General features: G+C 48.0%; 6 protein-coding genes across 6 annotated transcripts; 3 read left to right on the top strand and 3 right to left on the bottom strand.

Moving 5' to 3' along the window:
* Positions 1-524: 524 nt before the first annotated feature.
* Positions 525-1,325, bottom strand: BC939DRAFT_504375 (uncharacterized protein; the record flags this gene model as incomplete). Its single annotated transcript, XM_051560520.1, has 1 exon — positions 525-1,325. One exon carries the CDS (start codon positions 1,323-1,325, stop codon positions 525-527), a length of 801 nt encoding a protein of 266 aa, XP_051410953.1.
* A 3,571-nt stretch (positions 1,326-4,896) lies between these two features.
* On the top strand, positions 4,897-5,783 carry BC939DRAFT_206592 (uncharacterized protein). Its single transcript, XM_051550662.1, has 3 exons — positions 4,897-4,977; positions 5,074-5,329; positions 5,443-5,783. Exons 2-3 carry the CDS (start codon positions 5,085-5,087, stop codon positions 5,648-5,650), a joined length of 453 nt encoding a protein of 150 aa, XP_051410952.1. The 5' UTR covers positions 4,897-4,977; positions 5,074-5,084; the 3' UTR covers positions 5,651-5,783.
* A 64-nt stretch (positions 5,784-5,847) lies between these two features.
* Positions 5,848-7,166, bottom strand: BC939DRAFT_494056 (uncharacterized protein; the record flags this gene model as incomplete). Its single annotated transcript, XM_051559588.1, has 3 exons — positions 5,848-6,002; positions 6,187-6,311; positions 7,048-7,166. 3 exons carry the CDS (start codon positions 7,164-7,166, stop codon positions 5,848-5,850), a joined length of 399 nt encoding a protein of 132 aa, XP_051410951.1.
* Positions 7,167-7,651: 485 nt separating this feature from the next.
* On the top strand, positions 7,652-10,391 carry BC939DRAFT_455636 (uncharacterized protein). The gene is made up of 5 exons (XM_051556218.1): positions 7,652-7,894; positions 7,986-8,080; positions 8,824-8,986; positions 9,102-9,178; positions 9,380-10,391. Exons 1-5 carry the CDS (start codon positions 7,843-7,845, stop codon positions 10,253-10,255), a joined length of 1,263 nt encoding a protein of 420 aa, XP_051410950.1. The 5' UTR covers positions 7,652-7,842; the 3' UTR covers positions 10,256-10,391.
* Positions 10,392-10,537: 146 nt separating this feature from the next.
* BC939DRAFT_206551 (uncharacterized protein) lies at positions 10,538-11,355 on the top strand. The gene has a single exon (XM_051550661.1). The coding sequence runs from the start codon at positions 10,729-10,731 to the stop codon at positions 11,194-11,196; it is 468 nt and encodes a 155-aa protein (XP_051410949.1). The 5' UTR covers positions 10,538-10,728; the 3' UTR covers positions 11,197-11,355.
* Positions 11,356-11,522: 167 nt separating this feature from the next.
* BC939DRAFT_504371 (RNA12 protein-domain-containing protein) lies at positions 11,523-15,038 on the bottom strand (the record flags this gene model as incomplete). The annotated part of the gene is made up of 9 exons (XM_051560519.1): positions 11,523-11,878; positions 11,996-12,098; positions 12,191-12,333; positions 12,433-12,624; positions 12,714-13,166; positions 13,255-13,497; positions 13,592-14,325; positions 14,423-14,607; positions 14,733-15,038. 9 exons carry the CDS (start codon positions 15,036-15,038, stop codon positions 11,523-11,525), a joined length of 2,715 nt encoding a protein of 904 aa, XP_051410948.1.
* Between the last annotated feature and the right edge of the window lie 129 nt (positions 15,039-15,167).

Genomic DNA, 15,167 nt, shown 5'->3' with positions numbered 1-15,167 from the left:
ACGACATTAAAAGCAGGAAAAGGAAGCATGAGGAAATGTGGTTTCCTTGGATCGACTATTGCAGTGTTGATGACCTACTCGGGTAAGATAAAGACACAAAGAGTCGGGTCGATCTTGCTCGACCACAAAATTTTGGTCGTATTCACAGCCCCTTCCATGTCGATCTGGATGTAAAAGATATAGGTCTTGAGGCCATGTTTAGATCGCTGGCTCCGCAAGATATACGTTTTATTTCGTGTTCTTTTTGAGTGGTCGCGCGCAAGGTGCAGGATCAAGCGTACGTGTTGAGAACTATGTTTTTCTTCGATGAGCAACGCCATGATACTGAAACTTGACGGGGGAAGTAAGTTATGCAAATAAAACAAACGCACTACTTTTTGATACAAAGATGATAAAGAACAATGGGCGAGGATGGCTATGTACAAATGACTGGTAAAGATATTGGGATAATGCACAAATGCGGCCAAGGTCATTTTGGCCTTGAAGTTCCCCTCTCCGTGGTAAGAAATGGAAACACCGCCGATTCAATAACGGGGTTGTTGATATTGGTGTTGATATTGATGTTGGTATTGTTGCTGCTGCTGTTGCTGTTGCTGTTGTTGCTTCTTGAGGGCAGCGAACCTTTTCGACTTGGCCATGTGCTCAGCCAGCCAGTTGGGTTCAAGGAACACGATCTTGAGACCACACATGCTATCATCACGCTCTCGCTTAGTCCTGGGAGTAAAGGGGGTGATCGTAGAATATGATCCCGATTTAGCATTAGCAGCAGCAGCGGTCTTCTTGACCTGTGCCAGAGGGCCATTCTGCTTCTCTGCCAGTGCAATAGCCTCGCATATATGCCACAATGGGTTGTACTCATCCCCATCTGTCGCAGATTCCGAGGGCGAAGGGGAGCGAGACGAGGCCACAGATCGGCTTGGAGGCGAGGGTAACAGATCAGGCACGGTCGCTGAAGAACAGACAGTCGAAAAGGAAGCGGAGGACGACCAGGACGAGGTGGAGGATACGGAGCAGCCGGATTCCTGACGTTGACGTGTGCCTGAGATCGGGAGACCGACCCTGGGATTGTCAAGCATCAGACGTTTGGAGTCGTGGATGGTCTCGAACTCGTCCTGAAGGGGGACGTCAAAGTCGTGAACTTTCCTCTTTGTTGACATCATTGAGGCATTCATGTTGTTGTAGGCCTGAAGGGATGATGCCGAGAGAGGTGCGATAAATGTGTTGGATGGTGTGTATTCTGAGGGAACGTTGAAAGAGGGTGAAGGAAAGGATTCACGGAAATGGGGGAGCGATGTAGCGATGTTGGGCATTTCTGCGTACTCCATGTTGGTTAGCGATAGCGGTAGGGCTGTGGAGGGGAGAGAGGAGGTTCAGTAGAAGTGAGAGAGGCGTGCGAGCTAAAGAGGAAGGGCGCTAGAAACGGAGGTGATAAAGGAAAGAAAAGCGAAGAAGATGCCCTGGATTCGGAGATGCTTTTATAGCAATGAGAGGGAAGGAGAAGGCGAAGTCGTCAAAGAGGATGAGAAATGAAATCAAAGGGCGGTTACTGAAGAAGGCGAGGGTATTTATATACCGCTTGTCATGAACAGACAATATGAGTATGAATGTATCACATAGAGTACATAGCACGCCCTCCCCCTGCTGTCAGTTGAACAGTTTCTTAGGCATATTGCTAGCACGAAATCAAGGACAGGATGCCAACTGGAATGAGGCAATGTAGCGATTAGAAAGAGAAAGAGGGAACGGAGCACGAGAACGCTGTTCTTACATTATCGAATTGGCTTGCGACGATTGAATGTGGACACTTGCTCTTTCTATTCCTTGCTATATGCATTGTCTATGCGCCTTGTGTATTTTGCTTTCTGGCGTGTGCGTATGTGGTCTGTCCTATGGTGTACCTTGCTCGGCCATATTAGTATGACTCGAGGCACACAAGTTGGTATGGATGGGAACCCGGAAGAGCCCGACCAACCATGCCATGCCTACGAAATGATTTGCATGAAGAGTTGTCGAGGATGTATGTTTGTAACATATTTCGATGCTATCGTTGTCTGATCATAGCATGAGAGCGAAACCCATCGAGCAAAAGCAAAGCAGCATTTGCATTCGACAGCTGCCTTTCTCCGTTCTATGTTTTGTCCGCTTGTCCTGCCAGGTCAGACTGGTCTCTCCTCATTCCAACGATCTGAGCCAAAGACCAAAGAAAACACGCCAAAGGAGACTTTGTGATGATAATAAAAAAACAAGTTTGCATGAAATGAACTCAGAACAAATGTCTCGACCCCATTGACCCTCGACCTCATTTTTGTCCTCGTCCTCGTCCTCGAACCGCATCTCTTCCTCCTCAAACAAACGTAACAGGATCATGAGGGACGAAAAGAGCTTTCTCATTTCCTAATCCCAAAACCAGCTTCGTCACCTACTCCCCTGCGCAGGAGAAGAAAAGGAGAGCTCCAACAGACCATTAACAACTAAATAACTCAGTCCGTGCAAGAACTTGCAGGACATTATCACAATAAAGAAAAAAAAAAGGGTCGGGCGGGGAAGTTGCTCTGATGAGCAGGTATGATAGCCCAGACGCATAGAGGGGAGTTGAAACAGGAAAAAGACGAACAAAACGGACAGGGGGAAGAATGTCCCCCTTCGGCTACTGCACCCTTTAGCGCAGTTGAAGAAAAACAGCGGTAACATCCCAAGGACTGATGCACTAGCTTTATTATACGCGATAAGGCACATTCCCATGCTTGCGTCTTTACCTAGACATTGTTCAATGTTCCTCAAACAAACGACGGCTGTTGTCTTTGTTTGTTTGGTCCGCGTATTCAGAAGATCCTGCGACCAATAGTCTGATCCGTCAGAAATCCTGCCGACAGACAGGCGCATTCTCGGTGGCGGTCTACAATATGTATATAAGGTCAACACAGGATATGCATGTGCGCACTTGTGTGCGTGTGGATATGCATATGTGATCACTGGCAAAGCACGAAACAACGGAGACACAGCAGCGTGCTCACGATTTCTTCATACGACTTTGTTACGGCGGCATGCACCCATGCATATTGAGAAAAAAAATCCTCCAATGGACCAGACAGATCAAAAAGGTCCAAGGAATGTTTAACCATAGAATATCGACTCTGACTCCATCCCCTTTCCGCCGCTGCTCACGACCTCACCTGGTTCAAAACGCAGGTTCAGCGCTCCTTTTTTTTTTTTTGCTGCGATCTCCTCGTCTGTTCTTTCCTCTGGCTTTATGGTGCACAAACACACGTAGACTATCTGACCTCACTGCATGCTTTAATCGCGTGAAGTAACAGCATCTTGTGCGACATTCTCTCCTCTCCTTTCTTTTGCTGTTGGAAAGAAAAGGATCAAAAAAGTGTACACGCGGCCTACGAGCATTCTCTCTCTCCTTGATAAAGCACAAATGCCGCTTTTCTCCTTATCACGGAGGTGCTCCATTTCAATGCCATGGTCAGATCCGTTTTACATGGCCTTGCTTAGAGAGTTGTCATTTGATCTTGACCAGTCGGCCTCATACAAGGATAGGCGCATGATTGAACCATCCGCATCACGCTCAATCCCATACTTTGGCTAAGCCAGCAACTCCCAGCGTTTACTCGTCCAAGATCTATTTAGCATATACCAGTTTCAACGAACTGGCACAGATTGGCCCACCATTCGCGCATGAATAAGGGCGTTGTTCCTCTAACGAAAGTAATTTTCGTCGCCCCTTTTTTTCGATACAGACACTAAAGAGTCGGGTGCAAGGAATGCAGATCGGCAGCCTCGACCGTTTTGAGAGCATGACAAGGATTGACGCCAGTGATCTATTCTGTCGGAGACACGAAGAATCCAGAAGTGGACTAGCCATCCGAGGTTTTTGAAAAAAACGGCTCTACTGGCGTTATCGAGCATTCGCCTTCTTCAAGTAAGTGGAGTTCTCAAAAGTGCGCATCTTTTTTTTTTTGCTTGCCTTGCTTCCATCTTCGGTGCAGAAATAGCGAAGCGTATCCAAGTACGAGTCCATCTACGTCCATCATATCTTTCGCTTGCTATTGTACACTTTTTTTCTTCCTTAACACACAATACATTTTATCTCGCACTTTCCATGGTCAATTCCCTCTCAAATCCTCATTCTTCCCACGCTGTCATTCCTTGAAATAAAATACCATATCGTTCGTCGTGTAAACTACCGTAGACATTGAGGGCCTGTGGCCCTTTCTAAGAAAGGGTATGAACCCGCTCTTCGCTATCAGTACCCCCACTTATCCAACCTCCCCAGTTCCATTGATCACAATTCGGTGATTCGAGTCGATATCCTTGAATCTTTTTATGTCACCATTCGCTACGGTTATTCTTCGCACCCTATGGACGATGCTCATCGCATTGTCGAGCGAGAGATACTGAAGTTTGGGACCCAGACGAACTTGGTTCTTTACCTGGACGGCCTTCCTTCGGAAGAAAAAGGACTCGCTCAATTGCACCGAAAGAACCTTCGCAAGAAAGCTGTTAACTGCGCCGACAAATGTCTGCGTGAGCTCGAGGTCCGCGTGGGTAAAAAGCTTCGCGTGCGAAACACCAGTTCATCGACATTAAAAAATACTTGAGCTCAGCCTTCTACTGGTTCCTAGACGCTCGACGCGCCTTTGCCATATACATGCGCAAGAAACGATGGAGGGTCGTCGAGCGCTCGACCGAGGCAGATCTCATAATAGACCTTGAATGCAAGCCTGGCGACATCGTTGTATCAAAAGACAGTGACATGCTTATGTACAAGAATGTCGAGACCATTTGGCGACCCATCTCAAAAGGAAAACTCCTTGTGTACAACGTTCCAAGCGTCTATGCGATTTTAGGTCTCATCCTGGTCCAGTTTACTGTACTTGGTGTCGTATAAAAAAAACGACTACAATCGCAACATCCCCTCTCTCGGAAGTGCAACCAACTACAAAATCATCAAGGAGCTGGATGGAGTAGGTAAACAGATCAATCAGATCATCGTGTATATCACTAATGCAGAAAACGTATTATCGATTCTAACGTCTCGGCATTTTTTTTTTTTTTGGATTGCAGACGCTGCGACAATGACAAAGCATTATTTGGCACACAATCAAGTTTTGCGCAAGAATACTACCCAGAAGACGTTTGTCACTTCGCAAAAGGTTTTTATGGATCTTTTACAGACCCCTGTGCAGATTGGCCTACTCCTTTCCCCCTCAGCTCAAGCTGCCATGACCCATAACAGTCTTCGGAAGCAGTTCGATTGTATTTCTCAGTGGTGCTCCCAAATGCATAAGGAAATGCGAGAGGCACGCGAGGCGAAGAGAAGGTATACAACGTCAAACACAGCCTTGCTTAGTAAGAACTTCCCACTTGCATGAAGGCATGTATAAATTAACTCTAACTTATTATGATCGCTATCAATTTTAATAAATTTAATAGCGAGTCAACTGGTACTAAGACTCGGCGGCACAAGTCTTCGCAGACCTTCAACAGGTATCGCACGATCGATCACCCTGCTCCACACCAGGCACAGACTGCAGGTGAGATGAACCCTGCCCAGCCTCGTACCAAACCCCGCAACACCGATCGCGATATTCTGTCAAACAGCGCACTCGACTCAAGGAGCATGAACCGCCTGAAGCAATGAAGCAGTACACATGGAAGGCATGGGAAAAAGCACCCGAGAATCCCTTGGATCTCGACGCTGGCTCTTTCAAAGAGAAGAAGAAGAAGAAAGAAAAAGAAGACTGCGCCAAAGCCAGTAAGCGCCTCGACAGGAAAGACTGACTTGGTTCGAGCTATGAATTGGGGACATCTGACAGTGACCCTCGGTGTCGAAACCGTTTATGCCAATCTGAAGCAGACTTTGGGAGAGTCGGAATTGGTGTCTGAAATCAAGAGGTGTCTCCGGGATGTTGTTCGGGTTGCGTCCGACATCAAGTGGCAGGGGTAGCGACTCATGGGGCGGTTCATTGAGAGTCTCTTTGCTTCACGCGAGCCTGGTGCAACAGACAGAGATATATTGCACAATATCTGTCCATGTGTCTTGTCCAAGATCAAAGTCGAGCGAGATGTCGATGCGGGTGATCATGATGAACAAGAGGAGGAAGAAAAGCAGGGGGAGGAAGATTAGGATGATGATGACACGGGGCGCAAGGACTCAGACCACCTACGCTTCCATACTGTGCTGCGCCAGCATCTCTACACAGGCGACCCCACCGTCACGACGAATGTGGTTGCTAAGCGCGTTTAACAGTTCGTTGATCGAATAGCGAACCTTGGGCTGCTGCAGAGAAGGAACAATAGAGCTGCAAGCTTGATCAGGAAGCCGTACCCTGCTGCGGCTTTGCTCATCGCAGTTGTCCAGTAAAATCAAAAAATAATACAGAAGGAGCAGCAATGAGCTCGAGAAAAAGGTAGAGTACAAAATTTGTGTTCTATCGCTACATGTGTGCTAGTAGAGGCCAGCTGTAAGAACGACAATACTAACATTGGCAATCTGCCTATAATAGCTTAAGACTTTGGAGATGAAGGGTCTCATATCAGATGGATCACATACAGAGATCGACCAAGGCATCCCAGCGATCGTGAATTTCGCGCTTTTGAACCGGTCCAACAAAAGTTATCGCCAGACGGCCCCACTAACGGGCACGGAGCAGCCTTTCATGTCGTTTTCTGGGTGTGGGCTCGGCATCTTGTTTTGGCAAAATACTGCGCTCAAGAAATAACTCCAGGAGCTAGTACTGGTGGACTATGAGCACAGAGATATCATTCCTTCTCAGCAAGACCTAATCGATTGGCCTAGGTGAAAAGCTCCTGTGTTCCTTATTACAAATATGCTCTCGAACGTCGGCAGGCGTGAGCCACGCGAAGGGCGAGAGATTTAGGCAGGTTGAGATCCGAATGCTATACTGCTCAACCCGCGGCACTTCCATGCGCCGCGATATTATGGCAGGACACAACATTTGCAACGTCGTTCGCGGCCATTTACTCCATCAACAGTGACCGCTCTATCTTCAGCCAGTAGATAAGGACGGGCACTACCCTTGAAGGATGATGCAAGACCACGCGCAGAAGCCGGAGGGAGTAGCAGCAGCAGCAGTAGCGCGGCGGGGAAAGAGTAAAGCAAGGACGGGCTGGAGGACGCAAGCGAGCAGCCTCATTTTTGGAAGGGATGGAAACCCCTGGCGCTAAGCGACTATAGACTATGTAGAAATATCTGTGTCAGCAAGCAGCAAGCACACTCTACAGTTCAGATACGTTACTTTCTTGCAAGGATGAATTCTGTGACGTATTTGAGACCGGATTTGATTGTTGGTGAAGCGCTTATGATATCACGGCGGCGGAAGGACATTACGTAGTAAACGAAAGTCTTTTGCAAAGGGTTTGCACACGGATACAAGCCAAAATAATAGCTCACTTGTTTACAAGCGAGAACGTGCTCCGGCCTCCAGCCAGGGTCCACTCCCTTGGAGATAGGATCGATGAGTCCATGAATAACACGAAGAAGCGCGTCTGACGGTAAAAAAGTTACGCACATACCCCAAGGACAACGCGATTGGTCCAATCAACGGACTCGGAATTTTTTTCATTTGGAGATGAAATTTTCGTGGCAAAGCAGGGCCACCACCCCAACGCCGATTGTCCCCCTGGCCTGTCGGTTCCCGTGCTCAATTCAGAGCTTATAATATCTCATCACCTTGAATCCTAATCTCAATCACACTCCACCCATTTCCTCCTCTTTCCCCATCCATCCCTTCGGCTGCAAACTTCCAACAGTCTCCCCTTTTATTTCTGCCACGACCCTATTGCCATCGCCTCTTCCCCTCGACACTAGCCATGGGAGCCAAACACTCAAAAGAAAACAAGGACCTCGCACGGCGAACTCACTGTAATTACTTTGCCTACTTTACCGCTATACCATCCGCACCGCTGTTGTTCTTTCCGTCTCTAACATTCTCTCCTCTGCCTCTTCCCAATAGTCTCGAAAAGAGAGATCAACACGCTGAGACGAGAGTTCGAAAAGACCTCGAACGCCTCAAAGTCTAATGTCCTCACGGAGGCACAGTTCAAAGAGGCAAGCTGAACGAATAGCCAATTTACCATTCTGTAGCAATCCATCTCCCCTTTTTTTATCGTACTCTGACCATCTATCTGACAAAGAGAAGAGTCTGCTGAGGAAAACTTTCGCCGCTGGCATGGTTCGAAACGGCATATTACGATCTTTTTTTTTCTTCCCTTGTGTTTGGGCTACTGGCCATCTTTTTGTGTTCAAAGGAAGACACAGTGCGGGCGTGTTTTCTTATTTATTTGTTCCTTCAGCTTCCATAATGCTATCTAATCTGTTGCAGCATCGTGTCATGGGCGCACGAGACATTGGTGGACCGGGGGCGTGTTCTTGGAATAGTTACTGGTCATAGGTTTATTGTCCCCCTCCCTCGTCTTTCGAAACACGACAGAAATGGAGGGCTCACTGGAAATGTAAATGGATGGATGACACATACATACACACACGAACAATTAGTCCGGCCTGGCGGAGGTGCAGGCGCAGGGCCCCTACAACACGGAGATGGCCACGTTTGGAGTGACATCCGAGGAGACCTCAGGAACAGTTTCAAGAGCACAAGAAAAAAATGATACATGATTACTTAAGACCAATGGACATCCGCCTATTGCAAATGGGTTAATTCTAATGCAGAGGGGCCACGTTCTTGTTTTCTTACCCAACAGTCTATATAGCTGCTGCCTCGGAGACAAACCGAGCTAACACTCTCCCCCTCTGGGTCTTTTTTTTTTTTTTCTTTGGTCACCTTTCTCTAGACTTTCCGCCGTATCTTGCACTCGTCGCCCCTGGACGATGTCTTTTTGACAAGGCTCTATTCTGCCTTTGATACCAATCCTAACTCAAAGGGCGTGAATTTCAAGGAGTTCATCGAGGGATTAAGTGTCTTCATGAAGGGTACCCCGGATGAGAAACTTGAACGTAGGTCATCTTTCCTTGTGCGCGCACGTTCTTTATTGGTTTTCTGCTATAGATTTCTTCACGACAAGCGGCCAATGCATAATCAAGTGTTCCACTGTTCCATTTATTTATTTAGTGTCCTTCAAGCTGTACGATATTGACCACGTCGGATACATCACTCGACCAGGACTGGAGAAGGCCATGACCCAGCTCGTAAGTGTGCATTTTTCTTTTTTTTGTGTTGACATTGATCGAGTAGAGAAAGTCACTTCTGTCCATCGTTTTGTTATCTATGCCTTACCGTTGGGAAATCATCATGCTCTTTTTAATAGTTTAATGGGGGTTTCCTTAGGAGGGCTTTCTGCTCTTTTACTAATCTGTGTTTGCTGGGGTTATTTTTATCATCTTGTTTAGCATTCTGTGGTCGCTGGGTCCAGCCAGGATGAGACGCACCAAATCCAAGAGCTGGTCAAACGAATCTTTGACGATCTGGACGTCAACAACGATGGAAAGCTGTCGCTGGAAGAGTACAAGCTAAACTCAATGAAAGAGCCGCTGATCGTCGATTTTTTGAGTCAGTTCCTTGCAGACCAGACAGATTCCAGCTCCAACTCGATCTGCTCTGCTCTTTCAGTCCCACCCTCGCCTCGCTCTGGTTCCTCGCCACCTTCGCCTCGCTTCGGTCATTTCGCACCACCATCTCCAAGACTGAGGGATTCACTTTATGGAACAGGACACGTTTTCCAGACATCTTCACCGTCAGGCAGCTTCCGACTAAGCAACTCTCATAGTCTTCTATGGCTAAACGGAGGTGTAAATGGTAGTGGCGATCTGTTGGGCAAGGTGAACGAATTTGAGGGATTGGTAGCAGCGGAGGAAGAACAGAAAGCAGCGAAGGAGAAGAAGGCAGCAGCACTGGCAGCAGCAACAGCAGAGAACGGCACACAGGAGACGAAGGGGCCCTCTTCACCAGTCAACATTATCGTTGTGCCCTCAGAAGATGAGACAAAGAAACAAACATCCGAGACAGCGGTATCATCAGCGGTTTCGACGGAGGCAGTGCCCGTCAAGGATGCAGCCCATGTGAATGGTCACTCTGCCAATGGCGTGGTAAGCACTACTGCCACCATCGCATCAGACGAAGTGAAAGAGAAGGAGCAGCATCAGGCCAATGCGGAAGATCTTTCAACTGTGAACTTGGAGAAGGCGGAGACCAATGGAGGTCTTGAAGCGAAACCAGAGCCTACGTTGGAAGAGACAGCCGCGAAGCTGGACATCCAGGCCAGCTAAATAATCCATGGAGCGGAAGAAAACAACAACCAGGGCCCGGAGCATGAGTAGCGGTCCCTATGCCTTTGACTATCTTATACCAGTACCATTATTCACATGCCGCCAAGTTCTAATAAAAGAAAAAAAGATATCAATCGAATACAGGTGTACTTCCTCAGATCCCTTTCTCAGAGTCGCTACTATAGCAGGTTCTATACCAACCTTATGACGTTGAAAGTTTTACATCCCCCACATGGCATGCCCATTCTCACAAAATAGCGGGGCAGGCTCATTGACCACAGTTAAAAAAAAAGATGAGGAGAGAGAGAGAGGGAGGGGGTACAGTGCAATGGTCGTCTTCTGACAGGTACATCGTAGGCTGATGAAGGACCAGCACCATTTAAAGGCACTAAATTATTTTCGACAGAGGAACAGAGGAACGTACTTCTTTAGACATCAATGAAAGACAAAGATCTTAGAAGAGCATTATCTCCATGCATGTCTTTCAAGTAGGGGAATGTAATACTTGGAATTTCTGGTATGTTCGGTATCGAATTATGATGGGACGGCCGTTTCATACTTTGCTTTTGGATTCTTTCCCATCTCACTCCATCCTCTTGGCCTCACGCCTTCAACCTTTGCCCTCCTCTCTTTCTTTCTCTCTCTCTCTCCCCCTCTCCCTCTTTCTCTTTCTCTTTCAGACTCCTTCTGTTCCTGACTATCAGATAAGGACGTTTCCTCTTCGTATAACCATGGGCAACTACATCTCGTACTCGCAGAATGACATCATCTTCTCTGGCATCCTGATTGCAGCGTGGCTGCTGATCCGTCCGTACTTTGTCCGAATGAGCGAGCAGGCCCAAGCTAGAAGCCAGACAAGACTCGAGGCTGAGGCTGCAGCAAACGATGCACTGAATAACAGTGGTGGCGCTAATCGAGGCGGTCGGAGGAAACTCGATTAAAGATTATCGAGGCATCAAGTCGGAACGCGAAGGCTGGAAATCACCATTCTCTTCCGCATGCGTAATTGCAGGCCTGTAATAAAATCTCAAAATGAATAATATGTCTTGCAAACCGAGCTGCAAGTTCACCAAATCAAATGTTCATCCTGACCATCCATTGTGTCCATATTTCAAAACACGTTTCGCACCTGGATCCAGGGGTTGGATGAGAATGCCGTCCATGATTTACTGCTGTAGCCAATAGGGCCTGCAGATAAAAGCATACTGCCAATCCATACGGTACTTGGATCGGTGCTCTATGTTCATTGGTAGGTTTATTTTGTTCACTAGTTCGAGGTGTGTACGTCTTGGGCTGCGACGACCTTCTTGGATTGACCCATCTCCTGCTCGTACTGCTCAATCTTGGCATGGCTGTCTGCCAGCTTTTTCATCAGCCACTTGGCACGAGTATCGATTTCCTTCGGAATACGGCCGCCCCCAAAGAGCCACGAACCGTCCCGGTACAGTAGATTCGAGAGTTCCTTCAACTCGCCCTCCAACTTGACCACGTTCGCATTCTCGAGCTTCTCTAGGAACGCAGTCGATTCCAAGTTCATAACTGCAGCAAACCCTTCGTCCAAGAGAATCTGCTGGAACGCTGCACGGTAGATTGGCTTGCCGGGCTTCACTGCATATGGTCGACCTAGACATCAGCGATACGAGAACAAAAACGCGGTCAAATCACTTCCTTCTTTTCATGGAACTGTCGCCTTTACAGAATCCCGGCATTAAACCTGAAATAGTTCTTTTTTGTACTTACCATTCTTATGACTAATGGTAATAAGTTCTGCCTGTTCCATGCCGGCGAACGGCGCTTCGTCGCCTTTGGATAGCGGATCAATTTTGAGCTCATCGTAGCTGATCTAAAGAAATTTGAAAAACGCATGTCAGCGAACCATCTTTCCCCATTTAGGAAATCATCCGCTCATGGACGAATCAGGCCAGCGCGACTTACAGAATCGGACACGGCCAGTTGCTTCATGATGGCCCAAAATTGAATTGGCGTCCAGCTGAGAGTTTTGTTGTCAGTGCTGTCAAAATCGAACGCGTTCTTTCTGACCTCAATGATGGCTCTCCCCAAAATATCACGCACAGAGTCTATGTGTCAAAGCAGTAGTTCAATGCATGCGTACTCAGTATTGAGTGCTTAATGGCAGCACATTTTGAGGATAAGGGCTCGATGAGAAGGGAACATACCTTCGGGGCTCATGCCGCTCTTGACCTTTTGCACGAACAGCTCCAGATCAGTCAAGCGGCCACCAATGACTTCGACGGACTTCTTCAGATTTGGGTACTCTTCCTTGTCCAGGTGCTTGTATACAAATTCCATTGCAGAGTCCAAGCTCGCATCAGAGAGCACAATTGTCTCGAAGGTCATGTTTGGGAGCGCTAGGGTGCATCCAGATAGGTGAATATCAGTTACCCGCGGTCTCGGACGATGACATGCGATCTCCAAATATGCCAGACAGATATGGTACCTTTTGAAAGTGGTTTCGCAGCAGCGACGTTATTGCTAATGAAGATGACATGTGCAACATGGTTCTCCACCAACACAGCAGCCCACTCTGCCAAGAAAGTCCAGAGCTCTTTGGTATGCTGTCCCTTCTCTCTCGACATGTATCCGTCGATCAAAATCACCGGAATGTCATCTGGATCACACCATTTGCTCTCCTCCTTCTCCGCATCCTTCTTAGCCTTGGCTTTGGCCCTGGCTGCTCGTCTCGGACCGATGTTCTGAGTCGGCATGGTGCCCTCTGAGGTTGATGTCACTTCGGCTCTGTGCGCCTTTTCTTCCAATGTCACCTCGATCTTTTTCATGATACTCTCCGGTGAGACGTTAGACATGTTCCTGGTGGGTGATGCTTGCTGGATAGCAACAGTCAAAGTATCCAAGATCTTTTTCAACTGTCCCTCAAAAGTTGCAGACAAACCTGCGAATTATGTAGCAAGACAAGGCAATGCTTAGCATGGCTAGGTCGTAACATCAGTCGCAAACAGCTGATACTTTCAAGCACGTACCAGCCTTCTGTCCTGTGGTAGCGGCGATGGCCATGTCCATCATATTGTTAAACGTGTTCATGAATTGGAACAAGGGAACGTATCCGACTTGCTTGGCCAGATTGGTCAAGACTTCGCCCTCGCTCCTGGCATTTGCCAACTCTTCACAGCGGAGGACTACTCTGTGCTTCTTCTCCTTGATTGCATACTCCACCATATCCGTCTTTCCGGCGCCACGTGGCCCCTGAACAATGGCAAATGTTTCTATGCGAGAAGTAAGATGGTTTGGCCAGTTAGATGTCTACCAAGATACTCGCACATTAGGTCGGTTGCTAATTCCATCCTGGAGAGGTTGTACCTGGGGGATTGCGTAACCAGACGCGCAGCTTCTCTTCTTCTTCCTCTCGCTCACGCCATCCTGTAGCCTGAAGGGAATCAACAGGCGCTCGAGTAAGACGTCCGATTGTCTCCTTGCGCAGCCACTTTAAAATTGGATATTCGTTGACGTTAAACAACTGGATAATCTTGGCGTGCATGCTGAATACTCGGATCGGATCAAAGATGATGAGCGACACTCCTGCGACCATGAATCCTCCAAGCGGAACACTGATCCTGGGGTGGTTCGAGAGCCAGGTCCAGATAACGTTGCCCTTTAACGTCCTCTCGTACGTGACATGGATCTTCACTCCATTGACCTCTGTTCCATGAAGACAGTTTTTTGCGCTGGTGGAAGAACGCATGAACTGGTATTGGACAATTGCTTGCTGTGGCATATCCTTGACTGGCGCCACTTGAACGATGTCTACAATCTTGCCATACTTTCGAAATAGCTCATACAGGCCTTCAATGCCGAGGCCTCCTGAGTATTCGATCCTGATCTTTTTATTGGGATACCGACTGGACAAATCCTCCAAGAATGGGGTGCCCTTCACCAGGAAAGCGCGCACCTTTTGAAGGTTGAACCACATATAGTGACCGTGACCCAAGAGGTGCTGCTCGCATCTACTCTCGATCTCTTTCAAGGCCTCCTTGGTTGTGTACGAGCTGGGATGAACATACGAAAAATGGAGAAACATTCCTCCATCTTTAAGTCTATCAATACAAATAAACAGAGAGGCGGTTAAGCACAGAGCATGAGCGGGACTAGGCGTTGCAGGCATTCTGCAACATACTTAGAGCGAGCTATTACCTAGGTTCAATGCCTCCGACCTTAAAGTGAAATGGCATGCCGTTCTCAGGGGGTACGAGCTCCTTCTTGGCCTTGCGCTCAAGAGATCGCCAGCCTGGACGGAGCAACGAGTAGCGGACGTCCCACCAGCCCATCTTGAGCGGATATGCGTTGTCAAAGTACAGCAGTCCATATTTCAACGGCAGCTGTTGGGCGAATTGTGATGAATTCGTAGCAAAAATAAGGTTAGGTTGGATTCGCGCGCGTCAGAAGTGACGACAGGTATTCATCATTCTACCAAGGCAGGTCCTCTCGAACCCGTACTCCATACCTCTTCCTCAGCAGCCGCGGCTTCTGTCTCTGTTGTGAACCCACGCCGTAAGCTAGTATTGGGCACCTTCTTTGTCCTTGCGAAGGGGTTTGGCTGTGTGACGAGAGTAGGATTGGAAGATCGATAGGACCTGGGAATGGCTAGTGCAGATCGGATGCCTCGTGGGGTCGCAGGAACGGTTGTCGCGCTGAAACATCGTGTGTACGTTGAAGTGAGAGGGGAAGAAGAGAAATTGTGGCGTGCCGAGGAGCCAGGCGTGTAGAACCGGCGGAGGGTTGCTTCTGACGAGGCTGCAACTCGATACATTGCGAGCCAAGACGAGTTGGAAGGAAGAGGAATGGGATGAGGAGGTGAATGAAATGAATGAAGATAGAAGGAAAGAATCAAATAAAGATGTCTGTATAACGCCGCGAGTAGGCCGTCGAAGCACACCCT

Source organism: Gamsiella multidivaricata (assembly GCF_025024155.1).
Source record: "Gamsiella multidivaricata strain RSA 2152 chromosome Unknown BC939scaffold_44, whole genome shotgun sequence".
Classification (NCBI taxonomy): domain Eukaryota; kingdom Fungi; phylum Mortierellomycota; class Mortierellomycetes; order Mortierellales; family Mortierellaceae; genus Gamsiella; species Gamsiella multidivaricata.
The sequence above is the reverse complement of the archived record's forward strand: the minus strand, read 5'-3'. Positions and strand labels throughout refer to the sequence as shown.

What these genes read in the sequence shown, in the direction of transcription:
- BC939DRAFT_206592 (XM_051550662.1), top strand. Translation starts at nt 5,085, where the DNA reads ATGACAAAGCATTATTTGGCACACAATCAAGTTTTGCGCAAGAATACT. An exon ending in GCACGCGAGGCGAAGAGAAG is followed by an intron (nt 5,330 to 5,442) that starts GTATACAACGTC and finishes TAAATTTAATAG; the next exon opens with CGAGTCAACTGGTACTAAGA.
- BC939DRAFT_455636 (XM_051556218.1), top strand. Translation starts at nt 7,843, where the DNA reads ATGGGAGCCAAACACTCAAAAGAAAACAAGGACCTCGCACGGCGAACT. An exon ending in CGGAGGCACAGTTCAAAGAG is followed by an intron (nt 8,081 to 8,823) that starts GCAAGCTGAACG and finishes ACCTTTCTCTAG; the next exon opens with ACTTTCCGCCGTATCTTGCA. An exon ending in CCCGGATGAGAAACTTGAAC is followed by an intron (nt 8,987 to 9,101) that starts GTAGGTCATCTT and finishes TTATTTATTTAG; the next exon opens with TGTCCTTCAAGCTGTACGAT.
- BC939DRAFT_206551 (XM_051550661.1), top strand. Translation starts at nt 10,729, where the DNA reads ATGCATGTCTTTCAAGTAGGGGAATGTAATACTTGGAATTTCTGGTAT.